Below are 21,300 nucleotides of genomic sequence, written 5' to 3'. Positions count from 1 at the left end.
AGTATCATCTGAGGGATGATGAACTCCAAAATATTTATCCATTTAGAGTCTATAAAACAGGTCAAATTCTATTATTAGAAATTAATTCCTTTGTGTTGCCTTTTAAAATGTAGATATTTGATGAAGTTTGACAAAATATCTGAGCATGACTAAGATTAATTTTCCTCTGTCATCTCAAAAAAACAGAAATAAAAATATACCAAATAAACGAAGGAACAATAACCAAAAAAAACTTGAAAAAACCTTGCAGAAAAAATAATAGAGAAATGACTAAGCAAAAGAAGAAAGCTCAATACAATGAATAAATAATATTGGGTAAAAGAAATCTAAAAGAAATCTACAAAGGTCAATTTAAAGATGCAATCTAACAAATATTGATTAAAATAATTGAAAAATAAACAAAAAGGAAATTACAGATTTAAACAAAATATTAGAAAAATGGGATTTGATAGTTTTAATCCAATCAGAGTCTTATTATGTTTGAGGATGTTTCAGCTATTGGAACTTTTATAAAACCTGGGACATATAAACTGATAACTAAATTCAGATCTGCAGAAAAGCTATGTGTATTTTTAAGCATCATAATACAATTAAAATGTATTCAAAAAAAGAAAGTGTGGACAAATATGTAGGTATAAATGAGGATTAAAATGAGATCATAAATAATGAACAGATCAAAGAACAAATAATAGAAGATAATGAAATATTTAATGTTAGTGTTAAAAAGAATGCTAACAATGTGATAACAAAAAATTAATGGTTCTAAGAGGGTACTCCATGAAAATATAACTATACATACATATATATATGTATATGCATATATACATATATACATTCTTGATTCCCACATCAGAAAAGGCAAACACAGAAAAAGAAAATTGTTTAATATTCTAAAGATACAAAATAAAATACTGATAGAATTTATAAATACCAAAACATTTTCATTATGACCAAGCTAGATTTTTCATTAAGAAAGTAAGAAATGCCAATTTTTTTTCATGTTAGAAAAGCAACTCTTTTAATAAATAATATTGATAACAAAATACAATCATCAATAGAGGCAGAAAAAGTTTGACAAAATAGAGCAGTCACATATTAAAAACACTAAAGTAGAGAAATAAAAGGACCTTTCCATAATATATTCAAAAGAATTTCTCTAAAATCAAAATTTAGCATTATTTATAAATACTAGACATTTATCCAATAAAATCATGAATGAAATAAGATGTCAACCATCACCACTATTGTTTGACATTGTTCTAGAAAGTAGGGAAATAGCAGAGAGCCAATCAAAAAATATTGAGACTAAACATAAGCAAAGAGGTATCAAAAGTATATCAAAAGGTATCCTCCTCTGGAACTGATACTAATCTACTTTCAAAGGATCAGAGGAGCTGGAAGGTACTTCCAGACCATCGAATCCACATAGGCCAAGGGAGGTTATGAGACTATTCCCAAAATAAAACAGGTAGAAAATGTCAGAGGTGGAGTTTGAGTCCTGGTTCTCTGATCCTGTTTTTTCCACTGTACTACTTTAAATGAATTTATACTATTTAAGCATGTAATAATTAAGATATGAGTGAATTACCAAACACAGTAAGGTAGGTTTAGAGCAGTCCTTGCAGGTCAGACAGAGAAAAGGGCTTGGAAAAGTGTAGAAATAAAAAAGATTTATTTTGCCTGGTTTAAAAAATAATATTTTAGAGTCAGAGGGATAATCTAGTTCTTTTAATTTTAATTAATCTACTTAAGCAAGTAGAAAGGTCAGACATCTATTTAGTGGCAGACCTGGGAGTACAATTTCTATCTCCTGAGTGTCAGGGTACTCATATCATGTTTCCTGTTCCTGTGAAATAGTGAGTGGAAAGAAACCATTACCATGAATGTGCTGGAGCCAGCTCTAACCACTCTCCTGCTGATTATTAAATATTCCACATGAACAATGAATTATCAGAAATTGGCAGCCACTATAAATCAGCTTGATTTTTGTTTTGTTGATTGTGTAGATTTAACAAAATGATGGAGAAAGCGTTAATGTAGACTCAGCTTAAAGTGTTTGGCACAGTTTTCTTCATTTTTTGGAGAATGGATTGTTAAATACTGACCAGTATACATGGTCCTGCAACTCCAAGTTTCAAATTGTGAAATGTGTTCTTAATGCCTTCTGGTGGTCTTCTGTTTCCTCCTTCTAAACAAGAAAACCCCAAATGGAAACATAGGATACCTTGCTCTATCTACAAAGTTATAGGAATGAATAATTAATGTTGGAACTAAGAACTCTTCAGCACTAGGTCAGGGAACACTTTTTGGCAAGCTTTATAGGTGATTATTCTGGTCTCCAACAGAGTTTGGGCAAGTCCTGGTGAGAAAAAAAAGCATAAGTAACTTCTCCAAAATGAACCTCTTCAGTGAAAAATGAAGGTGATATGAAAATAAAATATCAATAAAAATTTAAATTTAAAACTAAAGCAGAAAACAAAACAAAACCTGACTCTTTGGGAAAGGCTTGGGTACTCTTGACCATTGTTTGACTGGTTGTTTTTAGACTAGTGTTCCACAGATTTCTACTCTTAGAATTACTATTTCTAGGTTGGGTCCCCTGAGGAAAGTCTATAAAACCGGGGGGGGGGGGGACGGAGAAGGAAAAAAAGGGAGGAGGAAAGGCAGTAGAGAGCAGAAAAAGGAGGAGGTGGGAAAAGATAGTGGGTAAGGAAGTGCTTGGAAACCCTTTGGCTTTGTCTCCTATGAATATGCCCTTCTGGCTTTGGAAAAGTCCTCTTGTCCTAAGTAGCTTGGTGAATTGATATATTTCTTGCTTTATTTTGTAGGTAAGCTTCAGACTGAAATTGGTGAGTGTTCCCTTTCAGAACTATTTCATACCCATAAGTTTCATTGTGTATGGGAGTCAGCCAATATACCAATCAGGCAACATATCTTAGTGTGAACAAAAGGAAGCTGCAAATGTACACTGAGCAAGCAATGAGTGTACTTTTATTCTTACCTCTTTCCTCTGTTACTTTCAGATTGGAGAAGAACAGAAGGACAGGCTGGTGAGTCAGTGATTCTCTCTCTCTCTCTTTCATCCCTCCATCCCTCCCTCCTTTTCTTCCTAACTTAGAACTCTCCTATTCCAAGCTTTCTCTAAATAATGTGTCCTACTCTGTTTTTTTTTTTTTTACTATATAGGAATATCACATATGTTACAGGCTGAGTCTGAAGAGACTTTAAAGATCTTTTAGTTTTACCTCCTTTTGCCACAAATGAAGCAATTAAAGCCCAGACAGATGAGTTGAAGTTATACTAATTTGAATTAATTTTAATGTATTGCTTTGGAAACATTCTCAAGATTTTTCCATTTATGTTGTTTTGTATTTTCAACTAAAGTATAACCTTTTGCTTTTGCTTTTCCTTCCATATAAAGTTTCCTGTAGTCAGAACTCCAGTGATTCTTACTTATTTAATAGGGGAAAAAATTATTAAATATATGCCAAGTATTTTGTCTTAGACAAAGATATATGACATGACTTACACCATTAAAGAATTTATAGTTCAGTAGGGCAAGTGATATAGAACAAAAAAAACTCCAACATGAGGCATTATAAAATAACTAATATAGTAATAGCACTTGAAGGATTTGTGGTTTTGTTGATGTGGTCACTCCCTATACTAAAAAGTAGTAAAAATCCCACTTCATAGTTTTTATGAATTGTTGAATCTTCCCCTTCAAAAAAATATTGATCATTGAAAGACCAATTTTCTCATGGTGAAATTGGCTCAATTTGGGGAAACTTGATCTTACTCATCAGACCAAGTTTATAGCTTTCCAGTTTCTAGAATAATTCTTTTAATTACAATAGTCTTTGAAAACCTAGGGTCATCTCAAAAATATGAGTCTTAGAACTAGAACTTTAATGAAGAATAAATATCAGTTTTAAGTTTGAGAAGAGTGCAAAGAAGAAAAGACAAACATTGAAGTATTATATAATGCAAGTGCTGGTGGTGCTGGTGATAATGATGTAATTGATGATGTTAAAGCAGGGTGTTAGAGCAAGGAAGGTGCTAATTGGAAGTTGAAGAAGGGGTTGGGAGTAGAGTTCATTCACATGAAAGATTACCAAATTACCTATTCACTAAATTTGCATTTCCTAGGGATATCCCTGAAATCCATTATCTGTCCCTACCCATACCTCATTTGAGGATTTATTTTGTTTAGAAGTCAAGCACCTGAGGCTTTCCACTCCTATTCTCTCCAGGTTATTAGCTAATATTTCTTTCTTTCTTTCTTTGTTTTCAGAGTGGAGAGCAGCCAGAAGATATGCAGGTAAACAGAACAAATGGATAGTTTGTATACTCCAATGGTATCTGAGGTCACATTTGAATTCAGGAAAATGGCACGCTATCTACTGTGCCAGCAGCCACATGGCACACATCTGGTTTACCTCACTTGAATACAGGGTCATCTCCAGTCATGCTGATCCATGTCTGGCCACTAGACTCTGATGACTCCAGAGGTCAAAATGAGGCTGGTAACTTAGCACAGTACCTTCTCACTCGAAATCCAATTCACATGCATGTCATGGCATCATCTCCTGATGTTATGGTCTTCTTATTGAATTTAGGACAAACAACAACAACTCTATTGCTGCCTACTTCATGATATATTAGATAACATATCTATGGTACCTTGCAAACCTTAAAGTACTCTGTATGTGTGCCAGCATATATGTGTGTAAATGCTGCTTGCTGACTAGGATTAAGAATACCTTTGATAATAGTTATATAGCACTTATTATGTACCAGGCACAATTTTCTCAGTTGATTCTCACAACAACCCTTATGAAGTAACTTCTATTATTTATCCATGCATCATAGATAAAATAAACTGAGGCAGGGAGAGGTGAAGAAAGTTGCCCATGATCATACAGGTAGTAAGTGTTTAAGGTCATATTTGAATTTAGATTTACCTGATTCCAGGTCCTGCTCTCTATTCACTATGCTACCCAGCTCTAGTTAGCATGAACTTAATCTCAACTAGACAATGAGAGAAAGATGGTAGCAAGATTTGTGACCAAGTATATGTGTACATGTATGCACATTCACAGATATTAGAATTGGAATATACCAGAGAAATAAATAATCTAGTTCTACTCATCTGTGAATAGGAATAATATTTATAATTCCCTTAATATTAATCAATTAATATAGTAATCACTAATATGTAGTCATTCCATTTCTATTTGAAGATACTTATTGCCAGGGAGTCTACCATCTGTGTAGATCCTTCCACTTTTGGACACAACTCATTTTTAGAAAATTTTGTTTTAGTTTTATATCAAGTCAAAATCAAATTCATCTGTAGCTTCTCATTCTGCCTCCTGGGCAGAACAAGTATATTCCCTAACATGTAAGACACCCTTTTTTTCATATATTTGAAGAGCATATTCAAATGTGCTCCTTCAAATATGCTCCTTCATACTCTTCTTCAGGTTGAACATGCCTGTATAGGTATATATAAAGGTGTGTGTGTATGTATGTATGTGTGTGTGTAATACATACACACTCTAGATCCATATTTTTTCTCACCATAGATACTTTACAATTTTCTACTATGATCTCTCATCTCAGATCATTTTTTTTTTTTAGTTCAGCTCTATTTTGAAAAGCATGGAACTTGGGGCGGCTAGGTGGCACAGTAGATAAAGCACCGGCTCTGGAGTCAGAAGTACCTGGGTTCAAATCTGGTCTCAGACACTTAATAATTACCTAGCTGTGTGACCTTGGGCAAGCTACTTAATCCCATTTGCCTTGAAAAAACCTAAAAAAAAAAAGCATGGAACTCTAACTCTGTGACATTGTATGAGGGCAAAGAAGTATAACAGACCTAAATCCACACAAGATTTTAGTATATGTCATCTTAGTACAATACCATCTCTTGTTTCTAGGACATACAGGCCTTTAAAATAAGGAGAGAGTGGGAATCCCTGTTTATCACCCTCAAAGAATCAAAATCAACTTACAAATGTACTCCCAAATTTAGGAGTTAGGAAATGAATAGGTGTTATATTCATACATAGAAAAATATCTAGGAGCCTTTGCCTCTGGGGCAAGGGGAGTTGGTAGATGAAGGTGGGGCGGGGTTTTGCTGTCAGGCAAAGGAAGTGAACCTCCTGACATTATAAAATCCCAGTCTACACAGTTGAATCTATATGGTTATTCTCGGGGAGAAGGTGGAAGCTTACTTGGAATATGGTTTTCGAGGATTTATTTAAAGAGAGATGCAGCACACTGTGGTGTTAGACTGCTTCTGAGGGCAGAACTGGACAAGGCGGGAGCTGAGAAAGGAAAAGTAAAAAAAAAAACCCAGATAGGACTGTTGGGAATCTAAACTGCCTACCCTGGCAATTGCTTTCTTGGCTCTACCACAGTTATAATTACTCCCTTATGTTACAAACATGGTGAAAATGAGACTCAAAGAAGGAAATAAGCTTATACAGGATTACACAGTGAAATGAAGGGAGAACCAGAAATCACAACTTAAAATTACTGACTCCTTGCATCCTTCTCACAGACCAACCTTATTCTTTTCTATATAGTGAATGTAACTCTGGATCCAGATACTGCTCATCCTAACCTTAAGGTTTCAGAAGATGGCAAAAGTGTTATATATTGGAATATGAAACAGAATCTGCCAGATGACCCTAAAAGATTTGAAGACCAACTCTGTGTCCTTGGTCGAGAGGGTTTCATCTCAGGGAAGCACTATTGGGAGGTAGAGGTGGGGGAAAAAAGTAGGTGGTTCTTGGGTGTGTGTTATGACTCAGTGGAAAGAAAAGAGAAGGTAAAGCTATGCCCTGGGACTGGCTACTGGGTAATAGGACTGTGGAATGGCTGTGAGTATTTTATTTTCAATCCTCACCGTATATCTCTAACACTAAGAGTGCCTCCCAGGCGAGTGGGAGTCTTCTTGAACTATGAAGCTGGAAAGGTTTCTTTCTTCAATGTGACTGACACTTCCCATATATTCACCTTCACTGACAAATTCTCTGGGACTCTCCACCCCTATTTTAGGCCCCGATCTCATGATGGAGGAGAACGGGTCATTCCATTGACTATCTGCCCATTGCCTGGTAAGGGTGATGGAGTATCTCTCAAAGATGATGATGATTGTGATACCTGGTTACAACCCTATGATTTATCAGTCAGCACTGAAAATGAGTGGTAAAGATCTTTAAGACATGGGCAGAGTATTTTCTACAAATGTGCTATCTAAATTTTGAGGAAATCTCCATTGTCTGTCTCCCAGAAAGCAATAAAGTTTATATAAGCACGTAAATACTATATAGTCAATTCAGAACTAATTATAATCATGGAACCAGAGACTGGAACCTCAATTTAGCTAGGACTTTAGGTACCACATTCTTCTAAATCCCCTCTCCCAAATCTTTTTTTTAGTAGAACTGCCCATGGATATTAAAGCTTCTTCATATGATAATCATCCTCTAATCTAGATAAATAATAAATAAGTGACATATTTCTTTAATATTCTTAATAAACCAAAAAGGGAAATGCTGATTATTCATAAATAACTAATTATCCTATAAGAATTAAATAATTATTATTTATATAATAATTTGTGGATTTATTTTGAAAAGAATGTCTAATGCTAAATTCTTGGTAATAAGAAAGCTAAAAACCAGTGAAGGTATTTTTTTAAAAGCTTGACTTTGGAATTTAGTCCAAACTTCTGTTCTCATGTTTTTAGCCATCTCATGATTTCTGTTTACATTGGAATCAGATGAAATAAATTGCTAAAAAAAAAAGACTGCTGTTATAAAAATCATAAATAAAAGACTGCCATGGAACTCAGAAAACAAAATTTTATTCTCTAGTTGATAATAATACCTTCAAAGAACAGAAAACAATCTAGAGCTGATGATTTTGCTTGATCTTTAAGATTCATCCTTTCTTAGGGATCCACTTTTATGTCTCAAACATAAAAATTACAGCTGTAATATACAAGTCAAAATGTAAACTGAAATGAACTTTAAAAAAGTATTCATAGCAGGGGTGGCTAGGTGGTGTAGTGGATAGAACACTGGCCCTGGAGTCAGGAGTATCTGAGTTCAAATCTGGTCTCAGACACTTAATAATTGGCCTAGCTGTGTGACCTTGAGCAAGTCATTTAACCCCATTGTTTTAAATTAAAAAAAAAAGTCTAGGGCCATTTTAAAGTCTAGAATCAATCCCACAAAAGGATAATACTAGCATTCCCTCTGCTGATGAATCCTGGGTTTCCTTATCTGTATAATAAAAATAGGAATATAATACCTGCCTAGGAGGGTTTTCTTTTCCTTTATGTCTTCTATTATTTCTCTCATGTAGACCAAAGGAATTGATATGGTTGAATGGCATCAGGGGAAAATGGAAAAAAAGAATTAGATGACTTCATACAATGTGAAACTACAAAGGAACATTTAAAAAACAGGAAGTTGTTGTTGTTGATGTATGGGGGGGATGGTAGTAGTGTGGAGAGATTAGGGGTGATGTGGAGAGAAACTAGCTCTAAGCTCTTCCAAGTTCCACATGGAAACAATGTTAAGCCTCTAAACAGATTCTGGATCCATAGAAACCACTGGAGTGGAATGCTACACAGAGTGGAGCATTTTCTAAGATTAAGATATCTTCGAATGACTTCAGGAAAGGTCTGTCCCATTCAGGTGCATGGCTAGCCCCGGTGGGGTGGGGAAAGCAGTGGGAGGGCTTTTAGTTGCAGTCCAGTTCACCTTGGTCTTGGTTCAGCAGGCCAGCAACACAGAAGGTCAACTGAAAAGCCACCAGGTCCATCACAGAAGGCAAATTGTGAACCCCAGAACCCCAGGCATGACTATACTAGACAATACAAGCCAGTAAAATGGGGAAACCACTAATACTGGAGGAGAGACCCCAAAGCAGTTAGGTGAGCAGGCCTTTGATCCCAAGGCTAGCAAACTTCAGACAGTGCTCTCCTGGTCCAGGAACATAATTATCTTAAAAACCATGAACTTGGCTAAACATTAGTAAGAAACAGAAGAAAGCCCTAACTGTAGAAAATTATTATGGTTGTTAAGGAAGAGCAAAACATCAGCTCAGAAGACAACTTTGGAAAAAGGCCTATATGTGAAGCCCCAGAGGGGAATATGAATTGGTCTCCAGCCCAAAAAGTTATCTTAGAAGCGATAAAAAAGGATTTTAAATATCAAGTAGAAAAATTGGGAAAAGAAATAAGAAGTATAGAGAAGAGATTCAACAGCTTGGAAAAGGAAACTCATAAATTGATGAAAGAAAACAACTCTTAAAAATAGAGTTGGGCAAATGTAAAAAGAAAACAACTCCTTCAAAAATACAATTTGGCAAATGGAAAAAGAAAACAGCTTCAAAAATAGAATAGGGCAAATAGAAAAAGAAAAGAACTCCCTCAAAAACGCAACTGGGAAAACAAATGGAAAAAAGAAAAGAACTATAAAAATAGAATCTGCCAAATGGAAAAGGAGATGCAAAAGCTAACTAAAGAAAATAATGTCATAAAAATTAGAATTAGAAAACTGGAAGCTAATGACTCTATAAAACATCAAGAATAACTCAAGCAAAGTAAAAAAAAAAAATGAAGAAAATTGAAGAAAATGTAAATTATCTCATTGGAAAAGCAACTGGCCTGGAAAATTGATCCAGGAGAGATAATTTAAGAATTATGGACTATTTGAAAATCATGATTAAAAAAAAAGAGCCTGCATAACATCGTTCAAGAAATCATCAAGGAAAACTGCCCTAATGTCCTAGAATCTGAGGATAAAATAGTCATTGAAAGAATCCTTTGATCACCTCCTGAAAGTGATCCCAAAATGAACATGCCAAGGAATATTGCAGCCAAATTCTAGAATTATCAGATCAAGTTGAAAATATTGTAGGCAGTCAGAAAGAAACAATTAAAATACCAAGAAGCCATTAGGACTAGGCAGTTTCAACATCAGAGGATCATAAGGCTTGGAATATGATATTTTGGAGGGCAAAGGAACTTGGATTACTACAAAGATTCAACTTCCCTGAAAACTTGAGCATATTCTTTCAGAAAAAGGAGCAACATTCTACAAAACATTTCAAACTTTTTGTATGACAACCACAGTTAAACAGAAAATTCACTCTTCAAATATGAGACTCAACAGTTGCATAAAAAAGGTAAACAGGAAATGGAAAAAAAAGTTATTCAATAAACCTAAACTGTTTCCATCTCTACATGGGAAAATGATACTTGTAATTTTTGAGAATTGTATCTCTATTAGGAGAAGTATACTGAGACAGAGGATGTGATTTTGATGTGATGATATAAAAATTGAGATGAAAAAAAATAATTGTACTGAGAAAAAAGAGAAGGGGGAGCAGAAAATGGTAAATTACAGCACATGTAGACTGAATTTTCTGTTTATCTGTGGTGTTTTCATACAAAAAGTTTGAAATGTTTTGTAGAATATTGCTCCTTTTACATAAAGAGAAAGAATGGGGTGTAGGAATTGCATGAATCTTACTCTAATTGGATTTGACTCAAAGTGGGAATAATATATATATATACTCAATTGAGTTTAGATAAATTTTACCTACAGGGAATTGGAAAGGGGGGAGGGGATAAGGAAGGGAGGGCAGAAGGGAGAGTAGAAGTAGGAGGGGAAAAGATAAAGAAAAGGGAAGGAAGCTGATTGAAGGGAGAGTAGATTGTGTGAGGTGGTAGTCTGAAGCAAAATACTAGTGAGGAGGGATAGGATAAAAGGGGAGAGGAAAGCACAAACAGGGGAGTGGGGGGTGGAAGAAACATGATGGAAGGTAATGTAGAGTTAGCGATCATAATTAGGTTTGGGAATGGGATGAACTCTTTCATAAAACAAGTAGATAGCCGAGTGGATTAAGCAACAGAATCTTACAATGTGTTGCTTATAAGAAACACATTTGAAGCAAAGGGATACTTACAAAGGAAAGAAAAAAGGCTAGAGCAGAACATATTATGCTTCAACTGAAGAATAAAAAGTAGGGGCAGCAATCCTAATCTCAGACAAAGCAAAAGCAAAATTAAATCTAATTAAAAGGTTTGGGGAAGGAAACTACATCTTCCCAAAAGGTACCATATACAAAAAAACTATTATCAGTACTAAAAAGATATGCACCAAGTGGTATAACATCCAAATTCTTAGATAAGAAGTTAAATAAATTACAGAGAGCATAGATAGCAAAATCATACTAGTGGGGAACCTCAGTCTTATTCTCTCAGAATTAAATAAATCTAGCCATAAAATAAACAAGAAAAAGTTAAGGAGATGAATAGAATTTTAGAAAAATTGGATATGATAAACCTCTGAAGAAAATTGAATGGAGATAGAAAGGACTATACTTTTTTCTCAGCAGAATATGGCACCTACATAAAAACTAATCATGTATTAGGCCAGGGCTGTTCAAAATTCAGCCCACAATGTGATTTTACGCCGGAACCCTGTGGGTTTACTAAATGGTTTGGTAAACAAAGCTGAGCTAATGGAAAATTAAAATATGTTGTCTATTGTTTCAATAAAAACTTTTAAAAAATAAGGTTAGATGTACTATATTAGGTCATAAAACTCACAATCAAATGCAGAAAGGCAGAAATATTAAATGCATCTTTTTTAGATCATGATGCAATATAAATTTTGTGTAATAAAGGGTCATGGAAAGATAGACTAAAAATTTATAGGAAACTAAATAACCTAATTTTAAAAATAAGTGGATCAAACAACAAAACATAAAAATAACCAATAATTTCATCCAAGACAATGACAATAATGAGATAACATACCAAAACTTGAGGGATGCAGCCAAAGTAGTCATTAGGGGAAATTTCCTATCTCTAAATACTAACATAAATAAAACAGAGAAAGAAGACTTGATCAATGAACTGGGCATACAAAATAACCCCACCCCCAATTAAATATCAATTTAGAAATTCTGAAAATCAAAGAAGAGATTAATAGATTGAAAGAAAACTATTGAACCAATAAATAAAACTATTTTTAAAGAAAAAAATATATATCTCTTTGGTTAATTTGATTAAAAAAGGAAAGAAAATGAAAAGTAATAATTTGGAGCTATTTTGCCCAACTATATGCCAATAAGTCTGACAACCTAAGTGATTGGATGAATACTGAAATAATCCTTTTTCAGAAAAAGAAATCCATCAAAGAACTCCCTCAGAAAAAAATTTTCAGGACATGGATTTGCAAGTGAATTCTTCCAAATCTTAATCCTATATAAACTATTTGAAAAAATAGGTGAAGAAGGAGTTATATCAAATTCCTTTTATGACACCAAAATGGTGCTGATACCTAACCAGGAAGAACCAAAAATAGAAAAAGATAATTATAGACCTCTGTTGGTAGAGTTATGAACTGATTGAACCATTCATTCTTGAGAGCAATTTGGAGCTAGACAATAAAATTGTGCATAACCTGAACCAGTAATATTATTACTAGGTCTGTATCCCCGCCCCCCCCCCCAAAAAAAACAGAAAAAAAGGGAAAAGATCCACCTATACAAAAATATTTAAAGCAGCTCTTTGAGGTGGCAAAAAAATTGGAAAATAAGGAAATGTCCATCTATTAGTAAAGGGCTGATCAAATTATGAATGTGATGGAGTATAATTGTTCTGTAAGAAATCATGAGCAGGAAGATTTCAGAAAAGCTTGGAAATACTTGCATGAACTGATGCTGAGTGAAGAGAGCAGAACCAGAAGAACATTGTACTCTTTAATATCTGCACTGTGTGATGATCAGCTATGATGGACTTAGCTCCTATCAGCAGCACTTCAGTGACCAAGTATAATTCTAAAAGACTTGTGATGGAAAATGTCATCCTTATCCAGAGCAAAAGCTATGTGTCTGAATGAAGACCAAAGTATATACCATTTTCCATTTTTAAAACTTTTTTTTCTTTTTCTCTTGTTTTTTTCTCCTTTAGTTCTGATTCTTCTTTTACAATATGACTAAAACGGAAATATTTTAAACATGAATGTACATGTATAACCTGTATCAGATTACTCACCGCATTTAGGTAGAGGGGAGGGAAGGGAAGGAGATAGAAAACTGAGAATTCAAAAGCTTACAAAAAGATGAATGTTGAAAACTCTTGTAAGAAACAAGCACCTTACCAAGAACTCAGAAACACCCTTAGTAGACCAAAGGGGGTCCTTTCATTAAAACATCCTTAAGGTTGGGTGTCCATAATAGAAATGGGCACACATGTCACATGAAATCAGGGCCTTTTATCTCCTATCTAGAAACACACGTCCATCCCATGTTCCCAATTAGTTGGGTATTGCTAAGGCCAAAGGCCTACTCAAAGTACCCAATTCTCTACCCATGTAGGTTCAAATTCCTTATCAAACTTCCCTTTCCCCAAAATCTGGTAGTCAGGCTTTGAAAGGGATAACATTGCTGTGTGAATCTGACTACTGGTGCTACTTTGTTCATTAATTCACCTTCTAATTCTATAGTGTCTTCCTGTGACAATCTATCCCCTTCTACTCCATAGAGTCTAATCTGATATCTTTAAAATGGAATTAATATCTTACATATATATGTGTATATATATATATATATATATATTTCTGATCAGAAGTTAGTCACTTAATCTTTAACTAATGGTTATAGAATGTCAATCTGCTATGTAAGGCCTGCCTCCTAATTTTTAAGTAAATATTTTAAGATTTGAGATAATCATATTGTAAAACCATGTCATCTGTGTGAAATCTCATTGGATGGCCACCAAAAGTTTTATGATTCTTTGTTCATTTTATATAAAATGCCCCCAAAATGTTATCATTGTTGGCATTGGTAAGGATGCCATCCACCAATGGGTTTTGGTAAGACCCTAGAGAATTAAAATTCATTTATAAAACTAACTTAGTTGGTTCATTTTTAGTCTAAGGAAATTATGGTTAACAGTAAATGGTACATGTGACATCAGATCTAGGCTTGAATTTGAAGTATAAGCTTTTCCTCTAGACAATTCATTAAAAGGAGCTCTAAGAAAAACACCAGTACACATTTTAAGCCTGGCATGAGTGACTTGTCTAAAGGTGAGATTTTTTTCAAATCCAAATTGCTCTAGTTATGAACTGTGTTCTTTTATGAAGTGAAGCTCTCTGGGTTTGTTACTGGGATTGTTTCCCAAAATTTTTCATTTGGGGAAAATTTTGCCTGGCTTTTTGATTTCTGATTGAAGTGGGTGTCAGGGCTTATTTCTTGATCTAAGAGAGGTATCTTGTTTGGTAAGATAGTTCAGTGGTTAGATCTCTGGTGGTTTTTTGTTTGATAAAACAATTTAAAAACCAGAAAAACTTCTAAAAGAGAATGGGAGTGCTTCTAGCATTGGTTTGGCAAAATGTTAGAAAGGGAAAGAAAATCTGAGGCGGCCTCACTTAGGGCTTGAAGAAAAATTTCTCTGTCAAAATCTTCTTGCCCTGATCAGACTTAAGAGGCAAAAAGCCTATTGAGTTGGTTTCTGATTCTCCTCTGGCCTTGGTCTCTGCCTGTCCCCCTCCTGAGCCATGAGAGGTGACAGTAAGCATTGCCTCTCCCTCTGCTTCAGCCCCCTCCTGCTTCAGTTCTTTAATTCCCTCCTATTTCCTCTCATTTCTCTCCCTTTTCTCTTATCTCACTTACCTGTTCCAGATAAAAGTCTGAAGCCTGAATTGGTGGGGATCCATCTTTTCAAGGTAGTAAATGCTTCATGTCCCCAGGCTATTCAACTTAAGGAGGAAGAGGGACAGGCTGGAGCTAATGTAAACATTATACTTTTATACACTATAAATTTAAGCCAAGGGACAGAGGTGAGTGACAGGAATTGAAGATTTTCCTGATTCTCACAAAGATCCTATTTCCTTTGGTGATCAAGTTAGATTTACTCTGCAATCCTATCGCCCCGGGGATCCCAGATATTTGCCAATTATCTGTAGCTCTAGTAGGCAAAGGGGAAGCAAAGAATTGATTTTAAAAGGCAGATTTCAAAGCTACTTTTGAAGAGCACCAAAGCAGAGATTGGGTGGCATATGAAAATCAGGAAAGGCACTAAATGGAAGCCTGAGCTATAAGGGATGCCCTTTATAATGCAATTACCCTGGCATTTCCCTGATTTTTCAAAAATTAAAACAGCTATACAGAAGCAAGAAATTGAAACAGTGTTTCAATTTTTTGATCACCTAGCAGAAGTTTTTGATGCAAACTCTGGCCTAAAGCATGATAAAGAAGGAAGAGGACAGACTCAGTTTCTCTCTTATTTTGTTAATAATCTACAGCTTACTCTGTCCAGAAATATTAACATAAATGAGCAGAGCTAGCAAGATAAACATTGTCAATACATTGTGAAAATGACTCAGAAATTGAGTCAACATTTGCCAGAGCAAAATGAATTCTGACCTCAAAGAAAAGAGAATTAAGAGCAAAGCGATAAGATTCTAACTCTGCAGCTCCATCAGCTGACAGCTTCTACCCAAGACATTTCTGTAGCTAGGAGGCAGTCTGAGGATCAATCAGCCAGGAGTTATCATCATTGCAAAAAACCTGGAGATCATAACAAACAGTGTAGATCCCTTCTTAGAGATTTAGAAAACAGTAAAAAACAGAATTTAAGAAGTCCTTCCCCAGAGTCTTTCCAAGTTTTTAAAAGTCCTCTTTCTGATCCTCTTGGACTGAACCAATTTTAGCTACTGCCCTGCCTCTCTCTCTCCCATGGTTTCAAATTCTGCCTCTGCTGCAGTATTCACTGTGGCTGACCTATGCAATGGCTATTTTTCCATACCTGTTCCTTCCAGCAGTAAATACATTTTTGCTTTCAAATGGGAAAGTGAGCAATCTGCATGGACTAAAACTCATTTTTTAAAATATGCTTTAGAATATAATGAGGCTTAACTCAATTGTTTGGAAATGGGGTGATAGAAATTTGTCTATCTGGCACCCTGTTATCTTTGACTGTATTACTGTTTATGGGACCCTCTAGTGTGAAAACAAGGTGGGCTTTTCCCTGGAGTTCTGGGGCCTCTCTGGTTCAAAGTGCTCTGACTCCGTTTATGTGTTTTATATGTGTTTCTTTTACATTACAGGCAGAGGGAAGCTCTCAGCTGTCTCTGCATGGTCAGGTCTGGTATTGTGTCTCTGTGTTCTAATTGGCCAATCTTCTTTCAGTTCTCCCTTCTCAAAATTGGATTTTTCTTTTCCAAAAACTCACAATTTGGTGCCACAGGACAGATTTTCCTGAAAATCATGTTGTTTTTGTGGGGAGTAGGGGGTTCTATATGTTCTATTGTTTCTTTTTTGGTCTGATTGACTAGTAGGGTTTTATTTATTGATTTGGCAAATCTTAAAGAAAACAACTTAAAGAAATTGAAATTTCCCCTAAAATTATTTTTGACTGGTCTTGATTAGCAGGTTAAAAGAAAAAACTAATAATGATAATTTAGATTAAAGGTCTCTCTGTGTTGCTCCACCAGCAGCTCTTCTGTAGTTTCCTCTGGCCCAGAGATCTAAGAAGAGGTCACTGGACTTTTTGGGGGATTTGGGAGCACTAGGTCAGAGCCCCTGAAATCTCAAAACACAGGATGCCAGTGCACAATCTTTGATCTACTAAAAATTGTATCTCTAAACAGTGCTAGTTGGGTGAGTTCTCATAAAATAATTAAGTGTTGATTTCAGAATACAGAATGGAAGCTGAAAATCTTATTCTAATACTGTTTCTCAGTGCAGAAAGAAAAGTTTTTGTTTTGTTTTGTTTTGTTTTTAAAATAATAATAGGAGAGGAATATCTGTAACATATATTAAGGGCCTAGCAGTCCAGAGTTTGGGGTGATTTAATTCAAAATTTAGTTCTGAAGGGAAAAGGAACAGGACTATATAAATTAAGAAATGTATTAAAGTTATATGATCACCTTTTTTTGGTTTGTTTCTTAAAAGGCAATGGGGTTAAGTGACTTGCCCAAGGTCACATAGCTAGGTAATTATTAAGTGTCTCAGGTCAGATTTGAACTCAGGTCATTCTGACTCCAGGGCTGGTACTCTATCTACTGGGCCACCTCACTGCCCCTGATCACCTTTTTAATGAGATAACTATACGTGGATTGATTTTCTGTACATTATTAAGTTTATACATTGTTTAACTTGAGAATTTTTTTTGTTGGAAAATATATAATTTGAATCATTATATTGTGATGCTCATGAATGTTCTAACAATAAGAAATACTGTTCAGTAATTGTGCTATTAACAAACAGAATGAAGAAAAATTAAATTTCTTATGTATTATTGTTGTTTATTGTAATCATAGTTTTTGACATTTGTTAAGTACAAAGGAAATCTTGTAATCATAAAGAAAAAGAAGTTTTAGAACCATTAAGTCATAAATCTTTATCAAGAACTTTCTGTAAGGAAGTCTGATGGGCATTTATCAATTTTAGACTGAATAAGAGATGTCCATAACTTTACAAATTCATAATTAATATATTGTCCTTTTTAACATCAAGAATGTTTATTGCTATTTTTTTAAAAAAGGAAAATTCAGAAAAAAACTTTTGTAAAAGTTTTGTTTATGTATTTGTATAATGTCTACTGAATTTTCAAATCTGTAAGCTAATTTAATGCAAATAATATATTTGTTTATAGTTGTCATAGAAAGCTTTCTATGGTTTTTTAAAGTTTACTATTTGTGGTATACCATGGAAACAATGTAAATACTAACAGACTAACTTTGGTGGGGGATGGGGGGAGGGAAGTAAGATTAGGGAAAAAATGTAAAATTCAAAATAAATCAATAAAATTTTTCTTTAAAAAAAATTAAATTTCTACTCTTCTCCATCCAAAAAAACTTTACTATTTGTGAACAACTAGTTACTATTAAGTTACTATTGAGTTACTATTAAGAGCATTTAAAGTTTGCAAGTAGATAAATTCTTGCTGTTTTGAAATTATCATATGTAAGATTAAGTTCCTGAGAAATCACATTTTCTTTTTGAGATTGATATGAATATATTTGGGTAGAAGTGAATAAACTTTTGGTGAATAAGATAATGACATCTGTAGTCATATCACCTGGGATGGAAGAGATAAAAACCCTATGGTCACATGAGGAATATTTAAGAGAACTTCCCCTCATATCTGTGGGCACACAGGCTATTCTAACAGCCATGACACAAATCATTCCCAAGTAAACTGCCACCTGGACAGTCTCAGGAGCTGGCTTGCCGCCATGGGAGATAAGGTGAGCTGGAGTCTTTGGGAGCCAGAGTTCTTGAGAGCTGGACATTCCGCCCCACTGACCAAGGGCACTAGACACAGCTGTGCCTTATCATCTCCTCCCTAACATACCCCCCCATCCTGTAATACAAGACGCCGCATGTATACCCTGCTTTGACCCCCCCCATTACCTCATTATTCTTTGTTCTACCCCGGAAGACCTAACAGTATATATACATATATATGTATATATATATATATATATTTATATATATATAATAGCTAAGCAGTAATAAAATTGAGCTGGAGGCATAAGACTCCTTATTCTCAGCTCCCCTCCTGGCGGGAGGTCACCATTGTGGGCCCCAAGGAAGCAAGCCACAACACATATGCTCTTGAGGAAATGTAAGGGTAAAAAAAAAGGTCCTTTTTTCTCTCTTTTGATTTGCAGGTAGCATTATATGCCCCTTTGAATAAAAGGGGAGTGATAGAATGATATAAGATTTAGTGCGATTATTAGTATAATTTTGTAACAGAAGTTTTGTATTTTAAAATATAGTAGTATTCTGTAATAATCAAACCTATTATGAATAATGTTCTCAACTACATATATATATATATATATGGGTTACTAGGCTTTAAATTTTTTTATAACTTTTTTCAATGTTAATTCAGAATGTTTGTTTTATTTATATATATATATATATATATATATATATATATATATATACACACACACACACACAAATGCATATGTTAACGCTTATTAATGGAAAATTTTAAAGTTTTATTGTAAAATCACCTGTGCAACATGGGTATCATTTTGTGATTTTTTTTCTGTAATATTTTTACCACTATATGATCATGATCAAAAAAATGACATTATTTCTGATCCTTTGGTTTATGAAGTTTAGAAATGAATCTGATTGTAGGAAATTGCTATAAAAATATCATGGGGCTAAAATTAGCTTCCTATTTTAAGTCTAGAATCCAGGTATCAAAGGAAAAGACCAGTGAACCATAGTCCATAGAAACCAGAAGAAGAAAAGAAAAACAAGAGAGGTTTGTTGAAATTTATAAGTGAAAAAGGTTCAAACTTTGGTGTAAGAGAGTGGAAGAAGAGGCTGGACTTTTTCCTGACTCAGTTTCATTCAGAAAAATGTCTCTCACTTGGCAGAATGAAAGTCTAGCTTGAGGCACTTGACTATACATGACTTCCATTTGGAACAGACATCTAAAATACATTGTCCTTTATGTCTCTGATCTTATGTTAAATTGCTATGATCATGTCATACAATCATTACAATCAGATAAAGAAATTTAAGTAATTTGGCATAACTTTTATGAAGGTTTATTTTGTTAAGTGGAAAGGTATCCTTCAAATGGGGGAATAACAAAACTCATCATCTAGGGGACTTCAGAATTCCATTTCCTAGAAATGATATTAGTAATTGACTGTTTAAAATATCAAGAAGCTTCAACAGAAAAAAGAAAAATCTCTACAAGTAAACTGCATTGAAGAAATCTCTATCCTAAGCCATAGAACTTCATAAGGTTGACTTCAGAAGAAATGAACCTCTTTTCCTTGCTGCTGTGTGCTTTTATCTATATGACATATAGATATGTTTACATCTTTACATCTAAATGACATATATATACTATATTGTATTGTATATACATTATGTATTATATGTAATATAGTATATAATATTTATAATATATAATAAATTATATTTACTAATGAAATATATTTTAATAAATTACAAAAATGTGTAATATATTATATAATAAAATAAATGTAATACAATATATATACAATCAAAAAGGGATTGCCCTCTTTTGAATCTCTGGAATTTTTTTGAATTTGTGATTGTATTACTATTATGGATCTTACATTACTTGCCCGTGGTTCTTGAATCTACATCTCACTAATTTTTGATTTCCCAATATACTCATTATTGTCTTAAATTTTTATGATTGATATATGAATGACATTAAAGTCTAACTAGATCAAAATGGGGGAATGTCTAATCTGATACTTTAAGATGGAATTAAAACATTTTGATCTATATATTTCTGATCAAAAGTTAGTCTCATAAGCTTTAACTAATGGTTATAAAATGTCAGTCTGCTAACCTGTCTCCTAATTTTAAATAAATATTTTAAGATTTGAGAAATCATATTGTAAAACCATGTCATCTATGTGAAATCTCATTGGTTGGCCACCAAAAGTTTTATTATTCATTTTGTATAAAATGCCCCCAAAATGTTGTGTCAATGTTGGTACTGGTAAGATACTAGAGAATTAAACTTCATTTATAAAACTGACATTGTTGTTTCATTTTAGCCTAAGGAAAAATATGGTAAACAAGAGAGATTTGCCTAGTTCCCAGTAAAATATAAATTAGCTTGATTTACATCTGTAGGCCAACATTCCACAGATTCTATTACTATAGCTACTTTTCTTCATTTTCACTCTAGTTTTTCTGTAAGATATAAACTACTTTCCCTAGTCTCCCACAACTAATGTAGGAATGAAACTTAATCACTTATCACATTATCTTTGCAAATAATTGAAAAAATAAAATAAGATTAAAAAAAGAAAGTTACTATTATAAAAAAAAACATGTCAGACAGAACAAAGGGGAAAACTTCAGACATACCTGAGATGCAGTATGGATAGTTAACTATCACTTTTGAACTTACTCAATATTCCTATGTAATTTATGATGGTGATTGTTCATAAGTATGAATTCATTGGTGTTAGGAATTTCCAGTGAGGAAGCTACTATACTGATACCAAAGGAAAAGTATCAGGCTAAAAGTTTGGATGGAACTTGAAAGAATGCATATAAAAATAGACCTACTCTGACCCAGAAGTAATTTTAGGGACAAAACTGATTTATTTAAATATTGCTGTGGTTAGAAAAAAGCTAAGGGGAAAGGAGGGAGTAAAGGCAGTTGGGAGTGGTTGGTCCCCTGAAGGATGAACAGCTGGACAGTCAGACAATAAAGGTGGGGTGGGGGAT

At 34.1% G+C, this 21,300-nt stretch overlaps 1 protein-coding gene across 2 annotated transcripts in view; it reads left to right on the top strand.

Annotated features, from left to right (window-relative positions):
• The window catches only part of BTNL9 (butyrophilin like 9), a 49,574-nt gene extending 31,083 nt beyond the window's left edge, over positions 1-18,491 (top strand). For both annotated transcript variants that reach the window (XM_074225261.1, XM_074225260.1), the window contains 4 exons: positions 2,829-2,849; positions 3,024-3,050; positions 4,295-4,321; positions 6,594-18,491. In XM_074225261.1, the coding sequence (XP_074081362.1) occupies positions 2,829-2,849; positions 3,024-3,050; positions 4,295-4,321; positions 6,594-7,222 (704 nt within the window). In that variant the 3' untranslated portion in view covers positions 7,223-18,491. The remainder of the gene's footprint in view (positions 1-2,828; positions 2,850-3,023; positions 3,051-4,294; positions 4,322-6,593) is intronic.
• The last annotated feature ends 2,809 nt before the right edge of the window (positions 18,492-21,300 follow it).

This window comes from Macrotis lagotis, chromosome 2, assembly GCF_037893015.1.
Source record: "Macrotis lagotis isolate mMagLag1 chromosome 2, bilby.v1.9.chrom.fasta, whole genome shotgun sequence".
NCBI lineage: Eukaryota > Metazoa > Chordata > Mammalia > Peramelemorphia > Peramelidae > Macrotis > Macrotis lagotis.
This window is presented reverse-complemented; position numbering and strand designations above follow the sequence as displayed.